The sequence below is a fragment of the Polyodon spathula genome, chromosome 10, assembly GCF_017654505.1.
Source record: "Polyodon spathula isolate WHYD16114869_AA chromosome 10, ASM1765450v1, whole genome shotgun sequence".
Classification (NCBI taxonomy): domain Eukaryota; kingdom Metazoa; phylum Chordata; class Actinopteri; order Acipenseriformes; family Polyodontidae; genus Polyodon; species Polyodon spathula.
In genome coordinates this window covers 36,158,047-36,182,093 of record NC_054543.1, presented here as the reverse complement: position 1 = coordinate 36,182,093, position 24,047 = coordinate 36,158,047, and the positions used below count along the sequence as shown (strand labels likewise).

At 34.7% G+C, this 24,047-nt stretch overlaps 1 protein-coding gene across 2 annotated transcripts; it reads right to left on the bottom strand.

The window, feature by feature from the left end:
* Positions 1–1,281: 1,281 nt before the first annotated feature.
* Positions 1,282–22,879, bottom strand: LOC121322207 (cyclic AMP-dependent transcription factor ATF-2-like). 2 transcript variants are annotated; one of them, XM_041261815.1, is made up of 12 exons: positions 22,816–22,879; positions 21,672–21,741; positions 21,160–21,256; positions 20,670–20,788; positions 20,435–20,563; positions 19,946–20,124; positions 19,381–19,495; positions 18,572–18,649; positions 13,449–13,604; positions 12,966–13,172; positions 6,098–6,203; positions 1,282–1,910 (listed from the first exon to the last, which is right to left on the bottom strand). In XM_041261815.1, the coding sequence occupies exons 2-12, from the start codon at positions 21,717–21,719 to the stop codon at positions 1,696–1,698; spliced, it is 1,449 nt and encodes a 482-aa protein (XP_041117749.1). In that variant the 5' UTR covers positions 21,720–21,741; positions 22,816–22,879; the 3' UTR covers positions 1,282–1,695. The 2 variants fall into 2 exon arrangements, with proteins under 2 accessions (XP_041117749.1, XP_041117750.1); XM_041261816.1 differs by lacking the exon at positions 22,816–22,879 and adding an exon at positions 22,046–22,126.
* Between the last annotated feature and the right edge of the window lie 1,168 nt (positions 22,880–24,047).

Here is a 24,047-nt window from a genome sequence, read left to right as displayed (position 1 = left end):
TAAAAATGTTAATGATCTGGACTTTTAATATCATTCAATCTTCTGGTACCAAAACTCACTAAGGATTTTAGTTAGGACATATCTACAATAATTGGCCTCTACCACTGCATCTAAACGAATACTTTTACATACAGTTTATCCTTAGTTATATCATTAAAACATGTTTACACCGCTTTGAATGAGTTCAAACGAAGCAACATCTTGATAACTTGCTTAAGCAGTGCAATCTGTCAACACTTCTAACCCAGATAGTTACTTTAATACCAGCTGAAGCAATGTCTACGCATGAAAAAAAAAAAAAAAAAACAACAACAACAAAAAAAAAACATTACAAATCATAACTTCAGTAATTTTATATAAGGTAAAAGCGCAAGTCTGGGGCACATACTTTTCTAATTCTTCTATTACAAAGAAAAGTCTGTGAATATCAATTTAATAAGAAACATTCATGGCACATTTAGTAAACTCAACATCTACAGATGTTTGGATATTGAGAGAAAAAACGTACCTACAAATCAACTAATCTGTATCCGTCAAACTACACACGGAATGTTAGTCAAAACTAATTCTTAAACATATATTATTTAAAAATCAGAGTTCCTCTATAAGACTGTATTACAGATTGAGACAACTTCCAACATTCAAACAAAACAGAGCTGCTGCTACAAGCAACCAAACCATTCACACTTACAAAACATGAGTTGTTTTTCAGTTCAGCTGCTTATATAATGTAACAAGACAGGTATTAAAATGCAGTACTAAAAGCTGACCATATTTACAAGTGAGAAGCAAACAAATTAAAAAATATGAAAACTCTTCATCCTCATGTGCAAAATTAGAAAAGGCAAAGGAATTAAACAAAGTTACTACTAAATCTCATGTCTTTTTCTCTCAGATAAGCTTTACAAATCATACATCTACAAAGAAACTTTACAAATAGAAAATACACTGATAATTTTAGTGTCATTCCAATAAATAAAAACGGGCATACATATGAATTTATATGTATAGTAACACAAAATTAGTTTGTTGATCTTCTGTTTGGCATGGTGTTCACATTTCTTAACTGAAACAGTGGTCTAAGTACTGAGTGGAGTTATTTTTCATACTGTAATAATAATAATAATAATAATAATAATAATAATAATAATAATAATTATCATCGTCCTTATTTTTATAAAGCGCCTTTCATAGTGGACCACCATAAAAAAAACTTTACAAGATACAAGACTAGGATGTGTGAACTATGCATCAAATGCAGAGTCACTTACAACAATGTCTCACCCGAAAGACAGAGCACAAGGAAGTAAAGCGACTTGCTCAGGGTCACACAGTGAGTCAGTGGCTGAGGTGGGATGTGCAATTACATAAAGCAAACATAAGCCCTGGAACAGTTTGGTAGGAATGTCACAATTACACAGTTCTGTTAATCCTAAATTTATATTTCTAGACCTTTTCAGAGATTTATTTTTTTCTTTACAAATATGTGGTAAACATAAAAAGTGATAAAAGAAAGAGACATTCAGTTGAATTTTGCAAAGAAACTGGCATTTGCTTTCAAGCATCTCCACTTGCTCTAATTAAGGTTATGTTTGATGCTTTGAATTCAGGAAACAAAGAAAAAAAGCTTTCTCCTAAGTTCCCGTTTCCCTTTTTATAGTTAGAAGTGAAAACATGACTTCATGTTCCATCCAATCAACTTCCTGAGGGCTGAGACTGGGAGGGTGGAGCTGCAACTATTAGTGTTTTCATTGGCTCTGTACTCTGGTCTGCCATTTGAGTGAGGACCGTGGCGGCCAATGAAGCTGAACTGACTCCGTTGGAAGTACTGACAGAACTGTGTTGAATTGCCTCTTTTTGAGGGCTGCTTGGCACAGAGATGTCTTCTGAACTATCATCTTTATCAGCATCTAGAATTAAAAAAAAAAAAAAATGTATGCAATATTTTATATATATATATAAGAACACAACTTGGAAAACTACAATAGAGACAAGTCATACCTTTGTAAAACGATACGTTAAAAAAAAAAGTAGAATGGACTTTATAATGTTGACTGATTTGACAAGTTAAATCTGCAAGGTATTAAGAGATCATTGATAAAGTGCTAAATTAGACAAAACAAAACTTTAAGTCTTAAAAACATTTATCTAGACATTAACAGCTATAGGCACTCAAGATATCTATAAATTTTCATAAACCATACTAAATTAGAAGCCTTTTGATTGTTGTCAATCAGTGTCTCCAAAACTAGCCATTAGGGATATTGAACTGAACTCATATACAAACATTGAATATCATGGAATTTAAAACCACTTCATTAAACTACATTACTGATTTTTCCATGTAATGGGCTGGAAACAATCAAAAATTGTTTTAATTTGTTTTCAGCTATCTTGCCAGTGACTGCAGCGACAGATGATAACAGCACCTGATTCTAATGATGCTCACACAGGAGAATAAGCAATACTTGGAGTCTAAATGCCACCAGCTGTTCGGCAGTTGCAGTGAATTAATTGGATCCAAATAAAAGTAAAAAACTGGTACATGTACTGACTCGTAAAGGAATGCAGACCCAGTAAGATAATTAATACCGCTTATGACAAAAAAGTCAATTTAAATGACACTTGGTAATTAATGGTTTCATTTGATCTTTGAAAGTGTGTAATGTGTATATGTTTTATGTAGGGAATAATCCAATTACATTAAATGCATACCATTGGGAACATTCCCAAATCATGAATTCAATGATTTAAGCACAAATATGCTTAAATATGCCAAAATTGATATTCTTTCTTTGCACAATAAATCGTCTAGAGCTTATTTATATCCAAGTCATGTTAAGGGCATTTTTTTTTTCTTTATATAATTATTACAATTACATCTGTTACCAGTGGGAAGTTATGGGAGATGTGCTACATTACACTGTGTCCTACAGTATGTGTGCTGGCGGACCCAGGGCAGTATTCCACCTTTTTCATTTGTACCAGCAGATTGGAGCAGAGTCTGCCAATGGAGATAACTATTGTTCTGCTTAGCTTTATGGGTATGCTGGATAATTTCATTCCACCTGCCATGGCTATGTCTTAGCTAGACAATTAAGTATGTTAACAGGCAAGGCTAGAGAAAGCCAGAGAGACAGAGGGAGGGAGGGAGGAAGAAAGGGAGGGATGAACGGACGGACTATCTCTCTGAAAGATATGCTAGGTTGCACTACTACTGCAGCATTCAAAGGAATTACAAAACTAAATGCAACAGCAAAGGTATTTAATTTTTTTTTTTTATAAATGTGAATACAGTTTTGTTAGAGGAGTTGAACTTGAACAGTAACATTGGTACAGTGCTCCCTCGCTATAAAGGCTCTTGAGTATAAAGCACCTCGGACATAAGCTCCTACAGCAAGTCCCCCAATTCCCTATACTAGTAATTCATGCATTATTTCTACAGTAAATACAGTACCGGTGTTGTTCAAACTGTAAACAACTTCTCAGTCTAACTTCTGTTTCTGTCTCTTCCTTTTGATACTGTATCTGAACTGAAGAAAAGCTGCGCTGGCATTTTATAACACAGACATCTTATTCATTTCATAAGTAAATAAATTTTAGGCTTACTACGTGGTTATCTTTCCTAATGTAATTTACTTTTTTTTGCTGGGAAAGGAGATGCAGCTTTCTCTAGGAGCCAAACCTGGGGCGAGCCCACTCCCTCTTCCCCTTGCCCGACCCGCTCTCCTTCTCGCACTTGGTTTGCTTGTCAGTTCCTTTGAACGGAACTCCCGACTGCCATTTAGCCAGGCTGTTTATAGTTTAAAAACTGCTAATTAAAATGATCCACGAGTGAGAATGTTACCTTCTTTTTGTAAAAAAATATAGCGTAGATTATATAATGCTTTATGCATGGTTAATTCACGGAAAGTTCAATTTTTGCTTCACTATATGTGCATTATATAGCGTGAGTTATTTTATTTATATTTTAGTCAGATATGCGTTGTGTCCCGCGGCGCCCCCCCCCACCCTTTATAACGCTCTTCGGTTATAATGCTCATATTGTGTCCCGAGACCCGTGTTACAGCGAGGGAGCACTGTAAATTATTGCTGAAGACAACAAAAATGTGAAAAAAAAAACCCACAGGCCTGCAAGCAAAGATGTAGCCAGTTGCAAATATCATTAAAAGCTAAGATTAAAAAAAAATTGCTTGAAAAAGTAATCTTGTTGAATATTATTTCTTTAATATGCTAACAGTATTACCTTCCTTGTGAAATTAACCGAAAGTTGCCAATAAGCGAAAAGCCCCCGTTTTCAAGTGTATTTATATGGAACAATGACATATACTGTAGTAACACATATATGGCACTGAAATACATGCGTTTTAAATGTCAGTGTTAAAAAATGAAATACCCAAACATAGAACTGTTTACTTCACTTGTGTGTAAAACAAAAAAAGGGAGTAGGCTTAAATAGTACTACACAACGATAAAGCAAACATCAAAAAATATGTGTTGTACTTCCAATAAATTCTAAAGAACACAATTTTAAAATAAGAAATTGTCCAACGTTGTCTGCTTTTTACAATTTACCACCTCCTGCTGTAAATCCATCTCAATTTTGCGTGCAGCTTCGTAGCCAGTTTCAAAGCCACAATTCTGCCTCAGTCCTCCAGCTAATATAACAATTCCATTAACATTAAAGTCTACAAGACATGATTGGTTCCTATGAAAATGTTGTTAACAACCGAAAGTATGTGTGTGTGTGTGTGTGTGTAATTTATATATATATATATATATATATATATATATATATATATATATATATATATATATATATATATATATATATATATATATATATATATATATGACAATACACACACACACACAATACCAATATAACAGTGCATTGGATAACCAAATTCTAGGACAATATCATTTGTAATTTAGGTTTTACTGATAAAAAGTTTGCAAGTTACATAGTCGATTTTTGGTGGTCCTCTCAAAGAAAACTCCAACCCCATCCCTTCCCCACTACTATCATGGATAGTTGCTTTAAACACATCAAAACAAAACGAAACAATTGACAGCGCAGAAAATGAGGTCTGTATCAGACAGTCTATTGTAACTCAAACGCTGTGAATCCCATTATTTTTAAGTCATTTCAGTTCTATGGTTAACAACAGGCATGCATTAAAGGCACAGTAGTGCACAGCTGACTTTCAAAATAATAATAAAAAACTTGGTCAAGCTAGTACCTATAATTGACTAACTTTGGATGCAGTCATTGTCACCAGCATATTCCAGAAAGTTGTAAATCAGCAAGATTAAATAATTATACACAGTGGTTTAGAGAATATATAATACTGTTAAATCATTATTATCTTTTAATAAATTAATAATTATTATTTTTATTTGTGCATTACTGAGTTGTCCTGCATACCTCCATGACACTTAGAAGTACCCCCGGGTCTAATATACAATTACTTTGAATACAGTAAAAAAAAAAAAAAAAAAAAAAAAATGCAGATATATGGACAATATATGTATGTATTTTTTATTGTTTATTTTTTTAAAAAATTTCTCGAGGATTTTAGCCATCGGTAGGTTTTTTTTGTTTTTGTACAGTATATATATATATATATATATATATATATATATATATATATATAATATGTTTATTATTTTTCCATTTTGGACATATATACATATATAAAAAAGAAACATGCTAAACCCTATAATACTTTTTCCAATGGTTTCTGGATTAGAATGGTTGATATATCAAACCACAAATGCAGCAATATATACTTCACAAGTAAAACTCAATTCAAGTAATAAATGTAATAAAAGTTCAAAGGCAACCACTTCCACTTTTTTGTTTACCTGTGATTTGACAGCATGGGCTACTACAATGATAATTGTAATATATACTGTATTTTCAATACAATATCATTATTTTATGCATTTTAAAATACAGCCTTTGGGTTACGTATAAACATTGCGAATTACTCAAATTTCACAGCAAAGATGTTCTTCTCACAGTTAACTCCGATCATTTTGGCAGTATTTCATTTACACTGCCTAAGGCTATAGGTAATGGAACATTACTCACTGTGATAGCCAGATTTCTTCTGCATGGCGGTTATGGGGCAATCTTTATGAGCCAGAAGAAGCTGTTTAAGCTGAGCCACTTCATTTCTCAGCTGGGTGACTTCATTCTGCAAGAGAAAGAAGGAAAAAAAAGGTGTTACCAGCAGTATTACACCATTTTCAAGAAAAATGCAGTGTTGAACTTGTATTTTCTTTACTTCCTCATAAGTTCAAGTTAAAAAATAAATCAATGGGGTGTACAATTATCATTTTTTCCCTGATTTTCTCCCAATGTGGAATGCCCAATCGGTTTTCTCCCTCACCACAGAAATTCCCCACATGGCTCAGGAGAACCGAAGGTTCAGTGGGCGTCCTCATATCCCACGAGCAAGCCAGCTTCCTTTTTCACCCAGGAACTCGAAGGTGGGTGTCAGCGAGCTACCGACCTCTGGGAAACAAAGGCCAGCACTGCAGATGTCTGCCCTTAAGCTCATTGGGTGCCTGGCAAGCAGGGTTTGCTGTACAGCGATGAGGAGAAAGTCCCTGCTGATTTTTATGACCCAGAGCAGTGCGAGAGCTAATGTGATGCTCCTTTTGGAGTCCCCAGCAAAGATCGGCTTACTTCGCACATCCAGTATGTGAAACTGCGCTGAAAAGTTCAAGTATGCACCCTTTTTTTTGTTGTTTGTTTGTTTTTAGAGACCTCACAGGGAATGCAGGCATTACTCTTTCAGCAACAAATTAAAATGTTTCATTATCAGCTTGCAACCAAGTTTTATTGAACTGAATAACAAGAAACAAATCAAAACACTGTCAACGCTGGATTCTACAACACTGCTTTTTCTATATAATTTCCTTTTCTATGGCACTATTGAACTATAAGGTCAGACATGGAAAAACATGCCCCAAACTGTCCATAGAACACGGAATGAATGCATGTGCTGTACTTTATTAAAATGAACCCCTTAGCAGTACACGCCCCACTGGAATAAGTCTTAGATGTATGGTTTGGTGGGATAGTCAAATAATTTTGTTGTGTTTTTACGGCAAGCAAAAGATATCTACTATACACATTTAAACATTATTTTGGTATCAGTTACCTCTTAATACTGCCTTGCAATGCATCATAAGCCATGCAATTATATTACGTGTTCCTTAGTAGTCCAGATAAAATACATTTTCGTAAACGTGTATATAATAAAAATAGTGCTGGGACGAACACAGGATTTTCATGTTCGGATATTCGCTCGTAATTTAAATATTTGTTTGGATATTCATGTTGTCAAAAAGTAATAAAAGCCACTACATTGCTCTGAACGCAGGCAGAGACAGCATAGCAGCAGGGGGTGGGGGGCGTGGCCTGTGTGTGTCCGTTTATTTTACAACAAGACGTTACACTACGTAACACGTTAAAGTAAAAAAAAAAATATATATATATATATATATATATATATTTATATATATATATACACACACACACACACACAGTGCCTTGCAAAAGTATTCAGACCCCTGACCAATTCTCTCATATTACTGAATTACAAATGGTACATTGAAATTTCGTACTGTTCGTTATTTATTTATTTATTTTTTTTTTTTAAAACACTTAAAACTCAAAATCAATAATTGTAAGGTGACTTTGGTTTTATGTTGGGAAATATTTTTAAGAAAAGTAAAAAACTGAAATATCTTGCTTGCATAATTATTCAACCCCCACACATTTATATTTGGTACAGCCACCTTTCGATGCAATAACAGCTTTAAGTCTTTTGGGGTAAGTATGTACCAGCAATAACAGCTTTAAGTCTTTTGGGGTAAGTAATGTACCAGCTTTGCACACAGTGTCGGAGTGATTTTGGCCCATTCTTCTTGGCAGATTTGCTCCAGGTTGTTCAGGTTGGTTGGACGACACTTGCGGACCGCAATTTTCAAATAGTGCCACTGATTCTCAATGGGATTGAGATCAGGACATTGACTGGGCCACTGTAGGACATTCACCTTTTTGTTCTTGAGCCACCCCAATGTTGCTTTGGCCTTGTGCTTGGGATCATTGTCCTGCTGAAAGGTGAATTTCCTCCCAAGCTTCAGTTTTTTAGTGGACTGAAGCAGATTCTCTTGCAGTATTTTCCTGTATTTTGCTCCATCCATTCTTCCTTCAATTGTAACAAGATGCCCAGTCCCTGCTGATGAGAAACATCCCCACAGCATGATGCTGCCACCACCATACTTCACTGTAGGGATGGTGTGTCTTGAGGCATGGGCAGTGTTAGGTTTGCACCACACATAGCTCTTTGAGTTTTGGCCAAAAAGCTCTATCTTGGTCTCATCTGACCACAAAACCTTTTTCCACATCGCAGCTGGGTCACTGTCGTGCTTTCCTGCAAACCCCAGACGTGCTTTCAGATGGCACTTTTTGAGTAACGGTTTCTTTCTTGCCACCCTCCCATACAGGCCAGCGTTACGCACAGCTGTTGATATGGTTGACTGGTGCACCATTACTCCACTCCCAGCCACTGAACTCTGTAGCTCCTTCAAAGTGATTGTTGGCCTCTCAGTGGCTTCTCTCACAAGTCTCGTTTGAGCGCTGAGTTTTGAGGGACAGCCGTTTCTTGGCAGTGCTTGGGTGGTGTGATGTAGCTTCCACTTCCTGATTATTGATCCAACTGTGCTCACTGGGATATCCAAATACTTGGATATTATTTTGTACCCTTTCCCTAATCTAGCATTTGTATTGCTTTATCTCTAACTTCTGTAGAATGCTCTTTGGTCTTCATTTTCCTTCAGATTCACAGCCTTACCAATGATCCTTCAACAGTGGGGTTTTTATCCAGAAAATGTGACAGCAACTTTAATGGTTCACAGTTGGAGGCCAACGGTAAGGTAATTGTGTCCTCGTTAGGGCAATTTCTTTCATCGGTGCAAACTGGGACACGGGTTGAATACATATGCAAGCAAGATATTTCAGTTTTTTATTTTTCTTAAAAATATTTCCCAACATAAAACCAATGTCACCTTACAATAATTGATTCTGAGTTTCAGTGTTTAAAAATAAAATATCAAACAGAACGAAATTTCAATGTACCATTTGTAATTCGGTAAAATCAGAGAATTGGTCAGGGGTCTGAATACTTTTGCAAGGCACTGTATATATCACAGGAGTAAAGAATATGCTGTGTCGGCCTTACTTTACCACCGTGAATTAACTACAAATAGCAGTTAAACGTTGTTATGTTTATTCCGAAATATTTATTACATAATTTTTTATTTGCTTTTTACTTTTATTCCTTGCCATTGCCTTTTCTTCACAGTAACCAGTGGCCACAGACTCTTTTTCATAAAGTAATAACATGAGGTTTACTTCTGCCTTTTTATAGATGAACAAGCAGATGAAAACTGAAATTTAGCTTTAAACACTTCAAATAAAACAAACGTAGAAATGGTGTTGTAAAACAAAGGGGAGAAAAAAAAACTCACTGTTTTGATTCTTGTTGATTACACACCACATAACACAGTCACAACCCAAAAATATTAAATATACGCAATCTATATAAAAAAATCACTACACAACATTTCCAGCAAGTTAGGCACTTTTTAAGCAAGACATTTCAGAATGACATTCTTGCCTTTTTTCTGTCCCATGAGATTCTAAAGCAGCACAACGCTTTTTTGATGCAGACGGCTTTCCATGGAGATTACTATGCGTGAGCGTGCATAATCTGGTTTGTTTACTTTTTGCTGTCTAAAACCATTAAATAATTAGGAGGTGAGAGCTGCTGTGTTGATCCTGTTTTTTTAATTTTTTGTAATATATTTTATATATTTAATTCTCCCATATCACACAGAGCTCTATTTCATTTGCCATTTTTTAAACTGTGGCGCAACTTCTGGTAAGGCGGTAAATAAATGCAAGGCATTTTTGTCATTTCTAAAGAATATGAACATCTGATTTTTGTATCCGAATACATGTCAAAAAATAATTTGTTTAAATATTCAGATATTTGTCCCAGTATTGAATAAAAATAAAGTTAATATGTATTTAAAAGATAAAAAATAAATAAAGTCAAGAGAGTCCATGGCATTTTTTCAGAATATTGAAGAACTTGATTCGAAGAACTATGCTTTGCTTTGTTTCTTTAAAACAACTAAGCAATCTGAAGTACAGTCTTAAATTATATTGTTCACACAATTTAATTATGGTTCTTTAATGCACCTGAAACAGGTTAAAGACACAATGTAAGAAGAAGATTTCTCAAGCTGTAGATAAGATGAAGCTGATTTACACTCCACTGTCATTAGAACCCCCTTGGGAGTCAAGCATTTTGCATAAAGAGGTGTATATTATTGTGAAGGTGACTTTAACAGGGTTGAAAGCAGCTGAGAGCCAACCCTGGCCCATAAAAGACGTGCTCCATTTTAAAGTCTACACCAACTTAATCTGTTAGTGTAAATGCTGCCAACCTGTATTAATACATCTATTTTTTACTCTTGCTCCTCCTGCCAAATCAGTGCAGTTTAAAATTATTTCATATTCTGAACACGGCTGTTTGAAGTCTAACATGTCTCAATACAGTGCCGACTATGCTTACATTCCACAGCTGCTTTTTTTATGGGCTCAGAAAATGTATATAATTAAAATACAAGTTCTTTATCTCTCTCTCAAGAGTAATGGATTAGACTGGCAAGGAGATTAAAAATGTAAACAATTTTTATTTACGCTTAACCAATACTGAATGGTATAAAACTTTATGAATACAAACATAAAAAAATTACTGAGGTGAGGGAGAGAAATACAATCCTTTACACACAGAAACTAAACATACATAAATACATTGATACACTACTGTATTTATTTTAGCAGTCAACAAACAAGTCAATGTAATACAGGAACAGAGTATCAATTTGTGTACATGTACATGCAACAACTTCCACCCACATCTTTACTTTAAAATGAAATAACTGCAGCTGTACTGTATTAGAGCTATACATTATGTGAAGTCTGTATTTAAATGTTCTACAATAGACGAGGCTTAAAACTTTAAATAAGTAGGCTTGCTACTTTGATATTAAAATATGAAAAGCTTGTCAAGTGTCGAATTCCCCAAAAACGAGTTTGACTAAAATAAATTTATATAGAATAAACGTCGGTAAAACCTCTCATTTTTCAATTTACTTTCTAAAAATAATGATTTAGAAATCATCTCTAGTTTGTGTAGTTTTTATACTTATTGTCTGTCACGTCACAGATCTTCTCTAAATGGCTGGGGGTCGCTGTCAGTCATCTCAGTGGGCTGTTAGTACTGTAGTTTCACTGTCACTTTCATCCTGTTCTGACATCGTTGACAGAAGCAGCGCTAGAATGCATTCATTCGTTTAAATGGCTGTCAATCATCAAGACCTGCACTTACTGTACACTTTCATTTGCCAGCTACAGCGCCTGCCATGCAAAGCGACCTACTTTGAAATTAGTGGGTTAAGGTGCAGGTAAGGTTTTGCTATAGATATACGGTAACAGTTACTAGTTTTATTTGAAAATGGTGCACAAGAGGAAAACACTTAATGAATATTGTGCACAATACCCTGAATGACAGCTGAAGTCTCCGCAACAGGACGAAGCGGGCTCGTCTGCCCTGCATTGACTCTCAGTCCAGCTGTTATATAAGTGCGTTAGTTCTGTTCAACTATCTAATGTTTTGTTCTGTGCATATTTTTACTTGTAAATTTATGCTATAAATTTCTAGTTTTCTACAGTTTATTTGAGAACATTTTTAAATTTGTGTAGGATCTTTCTTTACAAAGTATAGCTTTGTTGTGACCAAACGTTACTTCAATTAGAATTTTGGTAACCATGGTTTTGTTGCATGTTGAATGATAAAGGGGTTTCGCTAAATGAGACTTTTCTCAATGGCATATGAAGTCAATTTCACCCATTCTGTTTGAATTGAAAAATAAAGATTTAAAAGAAACCGGTAAATTCTTTCTAAAATAAACATTTATATTAATGGTCGAGTTGGCAAAAAAAATAAAAAATAAATAAAAATATTGAATAGTAGCAAGCCTAAATAAGCCAAAACAAGTTTATTTTCTTTTTTTGTATTTTTAGCCTTAGGGCCTTATGCTTCTGTCCTGATGTAGGCCGGACACATCATTAGAAATATAGTTAAGAATAATGTTGAAGTAATAACGGATCACTACTGCCCACTATGCTGATCAGCTATGCTGGCATGTCAGCAAAGGAGTTATTGCAGAATTTCAGGTCTGATTAATGGTTTTAAATCAAGCACAGTTTAATTCTCTGACATTCAGCTTTCTGTGCAAGGCACTCTGCTCTTCACACTTAACAACTCTGCTTCTGGCAACCTGAGACAGATGATTTCCCTTTCTGCATCCACTTTCATTAGTTTAATTCTTAATATACACAAGTAAAAAGTGACTTCATGGAGATCGAACTGAAGGCAGTGAACTTCAAGTTCTAAAAATATTTATTTGCTTTTTTTCTGTCTAATTTAGTATTACTGGACGCTACACACAAAATAAACAATCATCTAATTAAATTGTCTACCTGGAACACACATTTTACTTTCTTTGTTTCTGCCGCATCAAGACAGAAAACAGGTATGTGAACTGTTTCGAACTTGTCAGCATGATATCCTAATTGCTTTCTACAAAATGAAGGTTCAAAAAGACCTTTTCCTTAGATATTTTTAAGGGCATGCTTTAAATTGCTCAGGCAGTAGAAAGGACATGCTCATCAGCTGGCGACATATGGAGACAGGCATTTATTAGCAATGAGGTATCAATCTGCTAGTAATCGCTGTCAAGCTGTAACACTGCTTAATCACAATACATTTTTTGCTATTGTTTTCCCTCCCAAAGAAGATGTTCAGCCTCACCTGTAGCTGCCCATTTACTGAACTCATATCTTCAGCCTTCTTTTCTAGAGACTGAACCCAAACTTTTCTTTTCTGTCTGCATCTTGTTGCAGCAGCTCGGTTCCGCTCCAAAAACCTTCGCCTTTTCTCATCAGGGTCATCGCTCATCCCTCTCCTGCGCCTTCCACCAGTGCTCTGGGTGTGCTGCGGAGGCTGTGCTGGAGAGGTCTTAAGAGAGAGAAAAAGATACAAAAATAAAATAAAAAAAGGTTTTGAGGCAAACAATTATTAAGACATAGTAAAAGGTCAAAGTCATGACATTTCTTACATTTTCCATTATGAAAAGTGCTATTAAAATATCCCTCATAAAATATATAATGTACAGAAAGAGAAATACATTTTTACCACACTGTACATTTAATAGAGACCAATTTCATATTAGAAATATGCTGCCTAGTATAAAGAGATACCGTAAGATTTACTTTTAATTTTTTCTGAACTTACTGGTGTCTCAGTAGTTGATGTTGCTGGCTGCTGTAATGATTGCAGACATGCTTCCTTCGGTTGGGTCCTCACTGTGCTGCAGCTCTGCCCAGTGGCAGTCTCTCCATTAGTTACCTGAAGATGCTGCTGCTGCTGGGTTAAAGCAGCCTTTAATCTCTGTAAAGTTAAATAAAATTAAGAAACAATAATAAAATAGCCAAATGATTCCATTCTCCTGCTGTGTATTTATTTGAACTTGGCAAACACTTCTTAAAAAACAGATTTATCATCAAATATCATACAATATTGTATTTTCAAAGACCTTTGTCCATCTTCTGCATTTTGTAATGCTTTCCATTTTAGTGCAACAAAAAACAAATAGACTTCCAAACGAAAAAAAAAACAAAAACAAAAAAATGTTTTACTCTTAGATGGTCGATGCTGTTTAAAATCCCACACAGTGTAAATGTATTGCTTCATGCATCCAAGTTGGTAGTTTTTTTTTATTTTATTTTATTTTTTTAATATACATTGAATTTAAAATTGCAGAATAGTATCTTACTAGTGGTTTGTACATGAAAAAACGAAGTTTTTTTTTTCTCTCACTGATTTCTGTTGAATATAAAAGTAAATACTGCATTATGTGAAGAACAAATGCATTAAAGTATTAAGTAAATATCATATAAATCTCTGAAAATTGTATCGGCAATGTACTCCAATCCTCAAAGAAGGCTACAACTGCTACTATACTATACTATACCATACCTTGGCTCACAATTATTGAGTTCTACTTTCATCCACCTTTAAGACCATAACTTGTTAAACCCCAAATACTTGGCTCTCAGACAATATAATGAGAAATGAGTGTGTATAAATAAGATTTTTAAGACTAAGAACACGTAAATATTCATGGGTGTGTTTTTGCTTTTATGTTCTTCTACATAGTATAATTAGGGTAAGGTTAACAGTTTTTCAAGCAGTTACAAAAAAAAGGTAAAACTAATAAATCTATGAATCCCATATTGAATAAATAATACAAAATTCTGTTAATATTGGTGATATTATTAATACAGTGAGATACAAATTAACTGCAGACTTTCCCTAATGTGTGTATTCCTTTTTTGTAGACATTTTAAGAAATACACAGTGAACTGCTTGCTGCACATGTAATCAAACAATATTAATGTTAATAAATAGGGTTGTTAGAATAAGATCTGTTGTTAAAGTTGTCTGTTGTTACATTTGGAATGCTATGCTTAAATGTCTGTTTAAAAAAGAGCAGCATTTTGCATATGAATAGAGCATATTTCAAGCGCTACCCAAATCTGCTGCAGACCAATCTGTCAACCAAATTTGCTTGCCGTGTAACACTTCTAGATACTCCGTGCTTTGAAACAAGATATTATTCTCTTGGAACAGTCCATGAAAAAAAGTCAGATCCATATTTCATACCTGCCACACAAAACTCATCAGTGTAATAACCCTCCTTCTCATGGGTGTTATCCCACCATCTGCTGCTATATTACTTATCTTTATTTTACAACTAATTAACAGTATAATCGTCTAAATTCAGAAAGTTAATTATCATTATTGTGCTCTTTGCAGCATCATCAGTCCTTGTAAAGCAGCTTTTCTCCACCCCCAGAGAATGTGTGTAAATGATGTAGGTTGGGAAAGGGCCTGTTTCCTTGGAGCGGGCTCATTAGGTGTTTGCTGATGAGCTCAGTATGCAAGAAAGGTAGGTCAGAAGAATTCTGCTGAACACAAGGTTCCATGCCAGGCTAAGCTCACTTAATGTACATTTCTGAACATTTGCCAAGCTGCTCTCTGTCAGCTCTCTGTTGAAATCCCCTACAGCAAACTCTGTTGACTGCCCACTGTGTGCAATGCCATTTCTCAGTTTGTCATACCAAGTCTCCAGTTTTATGCTTCTGGGTACCCCAAGTTAATCACAACCACACCCCCTCCTCTGGTAGTTTAGCTGTTAATTTTACATCTCTAATATGTCTCACTGTGATTAAAGATCTGTAATATATACTCCATTCTCTGTTATCCAGTATTATTTAAAATGTAAAAATCAAGGCAATCCAGTAATTAATTAATAAATAAATAAATAATAACATACTTTTTGTGTGGTTATTCTTTCACACATTTCTTTTGAGCGTCATTCTGATAACTTGTTTCTATCTTAGTTTCACAAACTGAAAAATGTAACAGCAGGAGCATTACAATGAAGGGACAGAGCACTTCGAGAGCAGGGGCTACTTTATGTTTTAATGAATATACTTGCCACCTACTGGCAGTTAAGGACTCCAGGCCACTTGGATATTAAGTATTTATTTACATTTTTTTTTATAGTTAAACACTAACAGAAATTAAGACCCATCTTACTGTGCATTCTGTCATGGGTGATTGCTTATTGTTTACATAGCAAATGTTATATAGCCCACAGTTGTGAAAAAAAAAAAAAAAAAAATTGTTAATTCCAAAACTAATCTGAAACAATAACCCTGAATATACAAATAACAGGGTGCCAGACACGGCTGACCTTAGGAGTCAATGGCAAAACCCTCACTGCATTTTTTTTTTTTTTTTTTTTTGTTCTTATTCTACATTTCTTGCAAGCAACTGTTCATTTTATGGTACACTTTTATACAGCAGTGCTCACACACGTTTGGTCACCATCACTCCTGTTGTATGAAACTGACGTTACTGTATTTAAAACACCTCTGGGCTCCCAGGCATTTGTATTTGATCAGATTACTACCATCCGTCTCACACTTCAGTTTGAAACATGTGAAATGCTGGGGGGGGGGGTTTTTGTTGCTTTTTTTATACTGGCGTCATAGCGTACTCACAATTACTGACAAATGTTTTTAATGGGAGAGTCAGCATTTTTGGAGTTACAGGCACCTATATCCAGAAAAAAACTGCCAAAAATTGCCAAAAATTTACATTTGCTTGGAGCCCAGAAATAAAGAAGCCACAAAGGATATTATTATTCACAAAGCAACGGTTCATCATTCACTTTTTCCACCAGTGATGACTAATTATTTTTAACAGAATAATAACCATTTATAGCACATATTTGAAGAACTTAATGGGGCCTAATGAGTCACATATTAATCCCCACTGTTGCAGAAACGTTATGACTTTGAAACACCAACAAGTTATGAGCGAGATTGGTATTCCATTCTTAACTGCAATTTATTATGTTTTAAACATTACCATGTTTAATAACAAAATTCAAAGAGATATTCCGGAATATGGCCTGTTAGTGACATCTAAAATACCACTGGAACACAAAAATAGCCTTTAGATAAACAGGTTGATATTAAGCATGTCCCTCTGCTGGTTTATGTGAGTATCACACACACACACACACACACACACACACACACACACACACACACACAAAGCGTCCTGAAAAGTACTGGACCACCCCTGCCGGTCTGTGGTGCATTGGGGAGGGACATTTCTAGGCCATTTTACCCCACCCAGAATAGGTTATCCACACCTATTCAAAAATAGACAAAGATTTTAATAAACAAGACGTACCACAAATGTAGTGGTGCCTCAATAGTACGCATTAAAGTGTAAGTAGCGGAGTTCCGAAAAATACAGCATTAGTCATCCCCACGTGCTGCTACAACTGTTTAAATACAGCGTTAGACATCCCCACATGCTGCTACAACTGTTTAAATACAGCGTTAGACATCCCTACATGCTGCTACAACTGTTTAAATACAGCGTTAGACATCCCCACATGCTGCTACAACTGTTTAAATACAGCGTTAGACATCCCTACATGCTGCTACAACTGTTTAAATACAGCGTTACACATCCCCACGTGCTGCTACAACTGTTTAAATACAGCGTTAGACATCCCCACGTGCTGCTACAACTGTTTAAATACAGCGTTACACATCCCCACGTGCTGCTACAACTGTTTAAATACAGCGTTAGACATCCCCACGTGCTGCTACAACTGTTTAAATATAGCGTTACACATCCCCACGTGCTGCTACAACTGTTTAAATACAGTGTTACACATCCCCACGTGCTGCTACAACTGTTTAAATACAGCGTTACACATCCCCACGTGCTGCTACAACTGTTTAAATACAGCGTTACACATCCCCACGTGCTGCTACAACTGTTTAAATACAGCGTTAGACATCCCTACATGCTGCTACAACTGTTTAAATACAGCGTTACACATCCCCACGTGCTGCTACAACTGTTTAAATACAGCGTTACACATCCCCACGTGCTGCTACAACTGTTTAAATACAGCGTTAGACATCCCCACGTGCTGCTACAACTGTTTAAATACAGCGTTAGACATCCCTACGTGCTGCTACAACTGTTTAAAAACAGCGTTAGACATCCCTACGTGCTGCTACAACTGTTTAAATACAGCGTTACACATCCCCACGTGCTGCTACAACTGTTTAAATACAGCGTTACACATCCCCACGTGCTGCTACAACTGTTTAAAAACAGCGTTAGTCATCCCCATGTGCTGCTACGACTGTTTAATTAACATACCTCAAATTTTTCTTTTCATTGTTAACATCCTGACAACTTTTTACACTCATAGCTTTAAAGTATGTTTCAAACCTCTTTTCAAAATAGCCCCTCTAGTTCACTGATAGTGTATATATTTTTGCCCACATTGTCAAAACAGGTAACAGTGTGTGTGTGTGTGTGTGTAATATATATATATATATATATATATATATATATATATATATATATATATATATATATATATATATATATATATATATATATTTTTAATTCGCTCTTCCTGCAGTGATTGAGGACAGATCGTAAAACCCAGTTCGCCAGAGCAGCCATTTTGAAAAGAGCTTTGAAACAAACTTTAAAAGTCTGTAAAGAGTGTAAAAAGAACCTTGTTAATTACTCTTTTATACCAAAGCAGAATGATAGGGTGGGAAATTTGTTCTTGATTTTACCTCAAAAGTGTGTTTCTGCCATGCTAAGTGACAAGACAGAGGACACACTGAATGTGTTAGTATTGCAGAAGAACAGGAACAGTATGTTGATTTGTTGACATCCAGCAATGAATTTAAGAACGTATCCAATGTTTTGCAGATTTATATAGAACAATGTTTTACCATTTTAGCCTCTGACTGCACAGGTTGTGGGGAGGAGGGTCCTGGAATTCCAGGAACATTAGGCACAACGGTGACAAGCTGATAAAAATACAAAATATTATTTAGATTTCTAAAACCCAAAACAGGTGACACACAGTGAAAGTATTTCCTGATATACTGAATATAATTTAAAATTGCATGCTAATCTTCTGATGGGATGTTTCACTCAAATCTCTATATTCTTGTGAGTGCAATCACTTCACAATCGCAAAAAGTTTTAAAAAAAAAAAAAAAAAAAAAAAAAGACAAAACACAACCTATAAATAGCATTCTCATACAAGCTGATGTGAAACATCTTTTTTACCTGCAGTGGAAGTGAAATCCCTACAGACAAAAAGACAGAGTGAAGAAGACTTCCCCATAGTGACACTATCAGCAGCTAATTATCTTCTGTTCAGTGTTCCAATCCAGCAGTCAGATCAGCCAACACAGGATCACTACCGCTAGCTAAAAACTCTAGTTATTCTGACAGCAGACAAAAAGGTTTCTGAAATAAAACACTGGAAACCCTAAATGTTCCACTTACTAAATACCAAGTATGTTGATAAAACTACAATTTGACTTTGTCCTGTACCTGAAATAGCTGTGTTTGGTTGCACCGTCTAATAAAAGCTACAATTAACAGCTACAACTGTGACATAAATATAACTGTGAATTAATCTTTGTCAAATACAGTAAACTGATTCTAAAATTGCTCTTCAAATATAATCACAGCAGTTGTAAAATAATTAAATAATAATAATAATAATTATTTAAAATTTTAAACTTACTGGGATTGTAGTAGGCATATGCACACTGGTGTTTGCTATTGTGGCAGGAATAGCAACTGGCATTGTCTGGCCATTAGGGAGTTGTAAAAGGACAGGGAAAGAGCCAGAAATTGGGCTGCAGGAAAAAGCAAAAAAAAAAAAAAGGAAGAAATACTTAAATACAGTGCAAGTTACAAATGCCTTAAACATATGCAATGTACACTTTTTTTATTCTAACTTGCAAAAGCAAACATCATTCTAAAAAAAAATAAAAGGATATTAACAAATTACACATTGTCAGTTTGTTTAAAGTAATGAAAAATATGTTTTATACCAAGTTGTATGCATTCGTCAAATTCTATACCAAAAGGCTAAATTAAGTCCAGCACCAAAACTCTATTTTATCACATTCAACAACACATTCTTAAAACTACATGCTGAATATCAAATAATTAATACTCAAGAAATTCCAACCAACTAAAAGAAATAAAAAAACTCACAATCACATAAAAATGAAATCACATGGCATAAAGAAAGAACGTACACAACATACTGAATAAATAAGTAATGCTTTCAAGCTACTTACACTATTGGTCTATTTGTGGATGGAACTTGTGTAATGACAGTGCTAGATGTTGGAGATGGTAGTGCTTGCTGTATTACAACATTAGCATCTGAGCTTGAAAGGAGTACACTGGGAACTTGGAGTGATGCTGGACGAACTATAGTAGATGTAGGATGTGCAATCTGCTGCAATGAAACTTCCTGAAAATACCATATAAAATTGCTGCTGTATTAAATGTGTAATAGAATAAGTCAGTAGTCATAATCTTAAAATAATTCCTCAATCTTTTTCTTTAAACCATTTAAATTGTTCCCAATAAGAGGATTCTTTTGATGTACTGTACAGTATGAAGTTTAAATTTAACTTCATAAACAAAATATATTTTTAATTAAAATACTATCTAATTCTTTTGTCTTCTTGTCTACAGTGTTAGTATTATGTACAGTACAGTTTGAAAAGCATATCATGTATTGTTGTTTTTTTTAATATAGGCTTCTTTAACTGTAATACCTTGTCATCACTTGTAGTGGATTCTGGATGAGGCAGTGGGCTGTCCTGGTGTGTTTTCTCCACTGCTGAAGGCTCTCCGGTTTTATTTCGTACAATTGGTGTTGCGAGCGGAGATAAATCTAAGGGCATCTAATAAACATGAAGCACCATTATTTTGAATTCATTCTGTTTTGATATAAAACATAGGCCTATGCTTCAAGTCTGCAATCTTTTCCATTTTTTAAATGTATTTTACCTTTTTAATGTCCTCTTCTGCAATCTTTTTGAAATCATGTTCGAAAGGGCTTGCCAGTTCATTAAACAACCCCACTTCTTCACAGTTCTTCAAGAAGCGGGTTGGTGTTGGCGTTTGGTCTGAAATGACAGACAAAACAATATTTTTTTTTTTACCTCTAGAATTAAGTGGGCGCTATTTATCAAGTTTTACCAACTACACATTTAACACAACCAAAATCAAAGTAAAGCCATGTGCCTTATGTTTGAATGAACCGCAACATAATTTAGAAAGTGGGCTATTTTATGATATAAGACTAACGAAAAGCCTAAGAATTTTTATGATCAGACTTCTATGTATTAGTAAATACCCATCACCGTAAACATATTGGGCTTGCCACTAGTCTGATATTGACTTGTCAATGTAACAAATATACAATTTTAATGGAATCACAGTTTATATACTGTATACTCTTTCATTAGGACTGAATGTATACAAATTCAATACCAACCAGCTACAATGACACCGTCATTACGTGCTGGACCAAACTTTAGTGTCATCTCATGTTTGTGCTTGTGGACAGCCAAATGGTCTTCATTAGTAAAACGCTTTAAAATAAATAAAAAGAGAAGACAGAAATTAGAAATTACAAAAATAAATTGGTATAGGAACTATATCAAATCAGTGGACCCAAAAATATTTTAAAATAAGTTTTTTTTTTTTTTTTTTTTTAATGGTTTAACAAAGTTAATTATAATAAAATATACTGTAATTGTAATATACCAAGGGACATAGTTACAAAAAGCAAACTGTTATTTAAAGAATGCAATTAAATTACAATGTTTGATATACTGTATAATAAAAGAAAAACCCTATACCACAAAATATTTGCCAATCATCCTTACAGTTTAAAATATAGTATAATATGAAAAATGAAAACACTTTTTAGGTTGTAATTTGTCTGTGTTTAAATCAAAAGAGTGGTCTTTCATATTTAAACAGTTCTTAAAAATAAATAAATACCTGTCCACATCCTGGAGCAGTGCATAGAAAGGGTTTGTCATCACTCATATTCAGCAGATGCGTTTATTACCTACATTTAAATAAGGACATTTAAAATGTGCAAATCTTTACAGTTAATAAAAAAATAAGCTTTCACATACATGTAGACCATGAAGGGTTTCTATGGTGGCAAAACATAAATAAGGGAGTGTAGATAATTCTTATGCAACACAGGTCTGTAAATTTATTTATTTATTTATTTTAAAAAAATCAGTCTTTATAGGTTAACTTAAAGGTTAAATTGCACATTTATAGGTTAACTTATAGGTTAAATTGCACATTTCTATGTAAACAAAATCAATAGATGAACAAGGAAAGCACATTCTGCTTATTACCTTTAGCCTGTTAACTTCCAGTGTTACACATCTTAATTTTGAATGACACCGTGTTACCATTAAAATCCAAGGTTAAATGGCTTTCTAGTGGGTGTGTGAATACTAATGTGTTGATGTAGTTGCTATACTTACAAATGTTATTATTAATATAACTCCGTTATTACATTACTACTGACTGTACAGTTACCCCCTCTTGCTACACAATAAAGCTGTGTATATATATATATATATATATATATATATATATATATATATATATATATATATATAATGGTATTACATAGCGCATGACTTCTAATACAATCAGCGCAAATGGAAGGAAATACAATCCTGCGTTGCGCTACCAGAGCACTAGGAAACCCAGGGAAAAGCTTAACTTCACAAAACAGATATTGCGTAGGCTGTATCAAACTTAAACATGCCATGCTCGTAACGGATTACATTTCAGCATGGGCAATAATTATCAAAAAAAAAAAAAAGAAAAAAATGCGTGCCATTCAAGATTAACGGCAGACAAAGGTACTTTTTGTTCACAAAGTCCATCATAACATCACAGACTTTCTTGGGCTGGGTATATCATATGGTGTCGCCATATTACTGCACTGTCTAAATACACACATCGCCTATTAAAAAAACAAACAAAAAAAAACAAAAAAAACGAAATGCTTATTCTCCATTTCTCTATAAAAGCTGGCAACAGTCAAACTTGTGACAGCCGTCGTTTACCTCAGCTGTCTCATAGTTTATACGGTCTATGTTTACAAACTTACCCACGGGCTGAACCTTTCTGAGGGCCAAATCCCACAGCCTCCTACTAGATCTCGCGATTACAACCCCGAGACTGTCTGTTAATGACAAACGTCACTATAGCACGTGATGAAATACGAAACACTGATTTAAGGAGATGGTCTAAGATAACAGCGGAAAGATCCTTTATTCGCAATAAAAGGAATTCAGCTTTTTCTAGAATCGACTACCAGCAAGACCACGTGCACATTATTTTTTTTAACAGAATTGGTGCTTGTGAATTCATTGAAATGTGAGGTAATATGAAGAGAATCCAGCATTAGGCATGCAGGAGCCATGGTCTCCCACAATTGTGGCATTATTAAATACTCCCCATCATTTAGTCTCAAAATCATTCACGTGGTCAGTGCTTTGAACTCAAACACTAAAAATTGAGTAGCAAAGTTGACTAATGAAACAGATAGACTAAAAAAACAAACAAAAAAGTGCTAGATATGTATTTTTTGCTTTAGTATACCCATTTATGCACAGGCATCCTGTTGAACAATTTTAACTTTGATCTGTGGCCATAGCCCTACAATGTTTCCACCAACAGCACAAGTGACATGTTGAGCTATGCAAACAGATTGCAAGATTTTTCTTTTTTTGTATGTCAGTCAATTGTTATTTTTCTCCCCCTGTTGTGTCCACAAACAGAAGCCTGGCACTACACTAGGAGTCTCATTTATGTACATTTGGTTCAAAGTCACATTACCAACAGGGATTGCAGCGCCCTCATTCATTTTGCAGGAGGATAGAGGGCACAGAAATAATAAAAAAAGCAAAGATAAGTAATTATGAATTCTGAAACAGCTTCCTATGCTTTCCTATAGGAAACAGAAGATATGTAAGTCAAATAGGACTACAGACTGTTCTATACTAAAAATACAAAAATGAACAAAAAGCAAAATACACAAATTGACTGTTGAATAAAATTATTTAAAATGTGTAACCAAAGTGTATGGTCAGTAATCTAGAGGACATGTTATACATGTCTTTGTGGGAGTTAATTATACAGTTGATTTCAGTTTCAAAATAAAAATGCTGCACAGATTACCACAAAGGCATTAGTAGGAATAAAAAATAATTCTTGTTTAACAGAGTTTAAACTTTAAATCGGATCCAAGGAAGATTAACCAAATTGTGTTAAGAAATTGAAATAACTATATAAATTCATGTCAATGATAAAGAATACTGGTCTCATTTACATACCGGT

Coding starts and splice junctions, on each gene's coding strand:
- LOC121322207 (XM_041261815.1), bottom strand. CDS start 21,719: ATGAGTGATGACAAACCCTTTCTATGCACTGCTCCAGGATGTGGACAG. Junction 19,496..19,945: donor TCCACAAATAGACCAATAGT/GTAAGTAGCTTG, acceptor TTTTTCCTGCAG/CCCAATTTCTGGCTCTTTCC. Junction 6,204..12,965: donor CAGTAAATGGGCAGCTACAG/GTGAGGCTGAAC, acceptor TTTCTCTTGCAG/AATGAAGTCACCCAGCTGAG.